Source organism: Dermacentor silvarum, chromosome 9 (genome assembly GCF_013339745.2).
Source record: "Dermacentor silvarum isolate Dsil-2018 chromosome 9, BIME_Dsil_1.4, whole genome shotgun sequence".
In the NCBI taxonomy this organism is placed as follows: Eukaryota; Metazoa; Arthropoda; class Arachnida; order Ixodida; family Ixodidae; genus Dermacentor; species Dermacentor silvarum.
The window spans coordinates 115,037,061-115,044,033 of NC_051162.1; the positions used below are offsets into that span (position 1 = coordinate 115,037,061).

General features: G+C 45.1%; 1 protein-coding gene across 1 annotated transcript in view; it reads left to right on the plus strand.

Moving 5' to 3' along the window:
* Window positions 1-565, plus strand: part of LOC119464126 (proclotting enzyme-like) — a 35,820-nt gene extending 35,255 nt beyond the window's left edge. The window contains exon 8 of the mRNA XM_037724964.2: window positions 341-565. Within this exon, the coding sequence (XP_037580892.1) occupies window positions 341-541 (201 nt within the window). The 3' untranslated portion in view covers window positions 542-565. The remainder of the gene's footprint in view (window positions 1-340) is intronic.
* Window positions 566-6,973: the final 6,408 nt, after the last annotated feature.

Genomic DNA, 6,973 nt, shown 5'->3' on the forward strand with positions numbered 1-6,973 from the left:
CTGACGGTGGTCTGCTCCGGACCCCCACCAGTTGCGCTTGGCTCCTCGATGAAGCACGACGTTTGTCAAGTAAGCTTTTGAAGAACGCTTAATTCGCAATGTGGTGAAGGCTGTTTGTTTCAGGAATCCGGGACTCCGAAGATGTGCGACGCGATGCTAGGGCATTTCTCTGGCACTTACCGCGAAATCGCCCCTAAATTTTTCTCTTTCATTTTATATCACCCTCTTTCTTTCGTCCCTCATTATCTAATGCACTTATAGCGAGTCACGCCAAGCTTTTTCACTTGAATAACCTTTCCGTTTTTCACCAAACATTCACTTTCTTGATTCTGAATCACAGGGCGACTCCGGAGGACCGGCCATTGCACGCGCGGACAACCACCGCTTCCTGCAAGTAGGCATCGTCTCCTACGGCACCGGCTGTGCAAAGAACAACACTCCGGGTGTCTACACTCGACTCGATGCGTTGGTGCCCTGGATTCTTGACAACGTACTCTACGGCACATGGCTAATCTTATACCCCCGGGGCGAAGACAAGTGAGCAGTATCTGACTGGTTTGTGTAAACCAACTTAAAGAAGAAGCTGGCACGCGAATAAACATTTTCGGAACAAAGTTTCAAAGTATTTGTTCACTTTTCAATTTCCTCTCTGACGCTTCATGCGGTATTGCATATCTTGCGCCGTGTGCCTTTAAATGATCTTTCTGGTTAGTGCGGAGACCGGAAGAAAATTAGACAATAGCAGTCTGCTTATCGTTAAAGCTGGTAAGTTCCCTCGTGCGAAAATATCCTTAATGTAATTGTGTACAATATGAGGAAGAACTGGACAGTTAAAGTGTACGTGTTTGCCTTAATGTTTCTTCTCCTGTGGTCTCATTAAAGATCTAAATGTCGAGACGCATGTGAAAATTTTAGTAAAGGGTGTCTATCGTAACGATGTTTGAATTGGCCAATATCAAATTTTAATATCCGGACTTATGAGCTTAAACTCACTACTTTACTTTGTCCTAATAATTCAAATGCTATCTTTCAAAATGAAGTCGCAAAACAGCGGTATTCTTACTTGATAAAGTACTTACTCTAACAACTTTATTTCGTGGCCCATAAAACGTTGCACACCACAGTTCTAACGAGCAACTTACTTTTCCAACGAAGCTGTACATGTCTACTCCGGCAAATGTTCTGCGTCGTGCATGTACACCATCGCGTCGACAAAAAAAAAATATTTTCGTCTCCACAGCTAGTGTAATTTTGAGTTTCCGCGTAACAGAATTATGTTTTCTCGTATGTTCAAACTACAATCAGATGCTATCACGTCTGCAGGTTGTGTGTAAGTAGTACTTTACAAATTTAGCGACGCTTTTTACTTTGAGAAATTGAATTAGTTCAATAACGCACATGCGCCAGGCGGAGGGTCGACTAGAATGGGGATATATGCTGCCCTCCGGCACACCTGCGTGCGCGCATGACGAACGTTGGCACGCAATGTATTTGGTTTTGATGAGTGGGCGCTCTGTCCATTCTATCGGTCGCGCAGTGTGCGCTGCGACCGCAATCGACATCAGGGCAAGACTGCTAAAAAAATGTCGCAGTTTCGCCCAAAAGGCGAAGCATCAATTGCGATATCAAATTAGTAGAGAGCTATAATGAGTAGGGATAGTAGTTTTTTTATCGGCTGCATAAGCTTGACAGATTCGCTTAATAGCTGAATTAGCAAGCGTGGTGTCAGCGCGCACAAGCAAACATGAATAGATCACTCTGTATGACCGCAGACAACCACTGTCAAAACGCGGGCGTGGGGAAGCGCGGCCACCGCAGCGACGAAGGTTCGTGCGGTCTATCGCTTCAACGCCGTGTTGTACGGAACGGTGTTCCTGGAACTAGATCATTTTGGCAGGAACGAAGGAACGCCACCGTTACTTGTTGGAACTGTAACGGTAACTCGTTACGTTTATGAGGGAACGGCAGAGGTAAGGGCCTTCCTTCTGTAAACGTTCCACGGCATTGAACAGACGCATGCACATAGGGAACACATCATGTAGGGCGGATGGGCGACCGCATGAGGCGCAAAAAACTACCGCTTGCCTGTCACGTGACTACGATGCATTTTCTTTCGTGAGTTCTGCCGTTATATATTTTTATGACTAGGCTTCAAGATTGTCACGTGACGCTCCCTCTTATTGTTTCTTTCCTCCATGCTCACCTGTCGGACGCCAACTTCGAGATGTACCTCTTGTTGAGTCAAGGAAGGGGTCTTTACTAAATTGCGAATATGTATTCTGGACATGTTTTTCCCTACTCGTACTGCAATATTGAATCAGCATTCATTAAACGCCTTTGTATTGTTCCTTTGGATGCGGTTTCTTGTGCAAGAAACTGAACTATGTCCTCCCAAGACCTATTGTACATTACATTGGACATTGCCTTCAACGTTTTTTTTTCTCGTAATTCACTCGGAAGTGGTTACGCAAAATATTCACTCTAGGTATGGTGTACGGTGCCTGTGTAACTGTAAAGAAGTGGTTTACTGACATTCTTGTGTTCCGCTTTCGAGAAATTTGACAATAAATTGATCTAGACGTCTGTGTCGTCCCAGGCGGCCGAAAGCAACCTCGAGGCTTGTTTCGAAGTCACTGAGATTGCGTGAAAATACCGGGCACGGCAGCACCATGACACGTAGTTCCATCTTCATGTCAGCGTTTAAACAATAAAATTCTGTTTTTACCACAGCTAACATGAGGAGATGGTGGAGATAGTCTTTTTTTTTTTCACGCACATGGAGATGGAGCTCTCGACATCTATCTGTGATATTCGAATTTTAAAATTTGTCTTTCAAGTTCAAGACATAACAGTAGACAATAAAAACCACCTTAAACAGCGATTATGTTCCGTTGTTGCGTTCCGGTCTCAGGAGGATACTGGTGCATGTGAGTAACTTTATATTTGCAGATCTGAAGCACAGTATCCTGACTGCGCATTTGAAGACCGAAATGTAAATTGCCATATGTGTTGCACTTGTAATAGACGAGCTCCAAATTTGCAGTTAAACATGTCTGGAGTATGTCCGGTGCTCCTCAACAAATTCCTCTAGGAGCGTTTCTTTGGATTCTTTTTATCTCCAGATAATCTGCCACCGGCGATGTTCAAATTCGTATAATATGCGTAGTTCGATGTAAGTTTTAAATTGCTAACTTCATTTCGCCTCAGGATTACGCGACACTATATTTTATATTTTTAAAAATCTAATATAACGTTAATGTAACAACACGTTCCAATGATCGAAGTGTAACTGGAACGCGCTCCTTTCTGATTAAAGGAACTTGTAATGGGAACTCGTTCCAAGATTGGGAAGGAACCAGGAACGAGCTTTCGTTCCTGTTTTAGAGGAACGTGGACAACACTCCTTCCACGGAAACTGAGCGGCTTAAGCATAGCCCATACAAAGGTCAGAGCCGTGTGGAGACCGCTTTCAAGATACGGTGCGCGCGACAACACCGGCAGCCGGCACAGGCGCAAAGTACAAGAACGCATTTGTTGGCAGAGTAGAAGCCGCCCCACCCCTCCCTCCCGCGCTGCCTTCCCGCTTTGCTCCTTTCTCATTGGAGATTGCGTCGCCAGTTACCCTTGCGCCCGCTTGCAAGATACGAATTTGGTGCCGCAGCACAGCATCGCACCCCCTCCAATACCCCCACGGCCTTTCGCGCGGCGACGGAAGTCGCGTTTGCTCTCCGCTGTGCGTTCGCTCTCCGTGAAGGCGCGCGTCCCCGGCGCGCTTTCACTCGCACATACGGCGCGCGGCGACGATATTATCGCCCTTGGACTTTATACGGAACCTCACGGCGACGGCGACGACGACGGCGACGACGACGGCAACGCCGACGGCAGAAATCCGCTTGAAGTGTCCATATAATTGCTAACGCAATAAAATTAGTGAAGTTCACTTCATGAACACGGGTTACGCGAACACGGTTTACGCGGGTTACATGAACACGGACGACGTGAACGTGCATCGCGGCGTCGAAGCACCAACGGAAGGGGCACGAACGAGGTCGTGGACGCGACATTAATCTCGACGGTGCGACGCCTTGTGGTGATGGCACTTGTGTACATCAGCAACAGCTTCGCTGTACATACACTTTCACAGGTTGGAATAGCGGTGGATTCTTTTTCTGGAACGTTTAGCCTTGAAATATCAAAAGAGGTCATGAATTTTTTTTTCAAATAAGAGTACGTTTAATTGGAAAACCGGCGCATCATATTTGTCCTCAAATTCCCGGGCAATCGAAGTTTTCATAAAAGCCACGCTTCCCGTGCGTTCTCCAGACTTATGCACACAAAAAAAAAAAATAGGTTGCGGCTGATTACTCTGCTAGGACCGTGATTAAATTCGGTCCTAGTTTGTAGCTACCAAATGTATCTACTTTGGAATTGTCGGCGACACATTCAGCGTGACCTGCGCCTACGGCTCAGTTCATGTCAACCACCAAATTCCCACCGACACCTTCGGCACGCCGGCATTGATTATTGGAATGGTGGGTGTACGGAAGAGACGATCAGAAAGAAAGCTAGATAAACACATCTATGCTCCAAACTTGCGTCGACCACACTGTGAGCCTCCGCCACCACATCCATTCGGTACTTCCCTGAAAGTTCACATTGCAAGCAGCCACGCCTTCTGACCTTCGCAAACTTTGCTCTGCGAATCGTCAACGCCTCTTGCGCAAATACTGTCTGTCGGCACTTTTAAAGATAAACGCAACCGCCACTCTTCTCTTATGTGCTCAAGCACCCATCCAGACCTCGCTATACAATGCCCTGCGATCGAGAGCAATACAACAAACATCAATATGCCTTACTTCGTACTTTGTTATTATAAACTGCTGCTTAAGTTTTAGTTCACCTTTTTATTAGGATTCGTTTTGTCTCGCCCTTACATAGTCACACTCCGCGTCCCAGTTAACGGTGGGATTGTGATTTCTCTGTTGCCAGCCCACCTACATTGCGTCTAATGGTGGAAACGCTCCACATTGTGGAAAACGGAAACAAGCGGAGCTCATGTGGTTTGTCAAGTTTTCTTTTCAGCATTGACGTTTGCTTCTCTTACGGTGAGCCGCGAGGCCAGAATACATGTAGAACAGAGCTACGAGAGACACGAGGTAGGACGGTTACCTCTTGAACAATCTGTGGTATTGCACAAAACAGCGCTCTGAGCATTATTGTCCAGCATTTCACCCATCCATGTTTCGGTGAGTACCTGCATACTTTCTCTTTGTTTCCGCGGGCCCTCGTTCGCACATTGATTACTGTACGGCATTTCGGAAACGGTACGTGCGAGCGGCGACACTTTCAGGCTTGGATTCGGCTGTAGACAAAGGGCGTACCTATACCTTGATTACCTTTATAACAATCATACTATGTATAAAATTAAATCGGGCACAAAAGATAATCTGCTTTAAGGGAACGAACAGTCTAGGAAAGCATGATAATTCAGGATGTTCTTGAAGCTTGCTTCATTCAATGTTGTTTTTGTTTTTTCTAAATTACGTGTGCTATAGACGCGTAGGAAGTCGGCTTGGGGTAATGCTATAATAGCTAAGGTTAGGCTAATTGACGGTCCACATTGGGTGGTTGCAGCACTGCGACATAAGACGCAAATATTTAAACGCGCTTGTCCAGTGTCTCCAGTGCTCTGTCTTTCAGCCTTTGCGTCTTATTTCACAGTAGCGTGCTGCAACAATTCAGCTTCGTGTAATGTCTGCTATCTTAATATAGTATGCACAATTCAGCCAATGGAATATAGCCTACACGATCTAGAAAACGTTTCAAGAAATGTACTTCAGTAGGACGTTCACTTCAAAAAGCTATGAACCAACTAGCCCACCAGAACGTCCTACTGAAGTACGTTTCAAGAAAACTCGGGGGTTCAGGTACTGTTTGATTCGCACACAATTAGCGCGTCTTCAGGCTGAATACTTATAAATAATCAAGTTCCAAATTATTATGATGACCTTTCAGCCATATTCTTGGACGTTTCAGGCAATCCTACGCATCAGTATTGTTCCTCCTAATGGTTACTATGCGAATCTGCGCAGACATCCAGCGAAATATTGAGGGCGCAAATTTGACACCTCGCCGTTCTGGAAGATGTGAGTGAAAGAAACCTTCTCCTTTTTTTTATTATAAATGTTTGTAAGACTAGTTAAAGACTGAAATGCTATTTAATTCATTTTAGCCTGGACATTGAAAGAAAGGCGCTTTAAATGAAAATGTTTCGTTTACATTGTAAAGCGTTACGCAGTGGCGCGACCCCTTCCTTGTTCCACATATACAATAAAAATATCGTTACGAGGGAAATAGTACGCTGACGCTCATATGTGCCAGTTCAAAGTTTCGGAGTGCCTGCTGGTTCAGGGGCAGATGTATTTCAGTGAAATAATACCCAGAGAGAAGGTTGGTTTTTTAATTATTCCTATTCCAAGCCGTCACTGTCATAGTCCACTTGGGCGCCCTGCAAAGATAATCCGTCTCGTTGTCTTGATCCAATGACGTGTTTCCTGTGGGCCATCATGCAGTGGGCAAAGACCATCATGCAGGACGTAGCTCTCGCCATAGAACACTGTGGCTCTTCTTAACATACTCATCTCAAACACACGCTAGAATGGATGCAGTACTAATCCATCAGATACAGACACAGTGTATAAAACGATGACTTTCCAAACCACATCAGGAAACACAGCAAACTGGTTTGTCAAGTATGTGGTATTTAATACTAACGCACGTCATACTTACTGCAAATGAATCTGAGCACTCTCAACTCATATTGACTAGTTCCAATGAGACCAACTGATTCGGTGCAGGAAACTTTCAACCGCCATAATTGCGCGAAAACCAAACAAAACTATAGTTGAAACAGTACGAAATTATCGCTTTATCAATCTCGACTCGTGTTGTGAACCATTTGGATTTGAAGCTT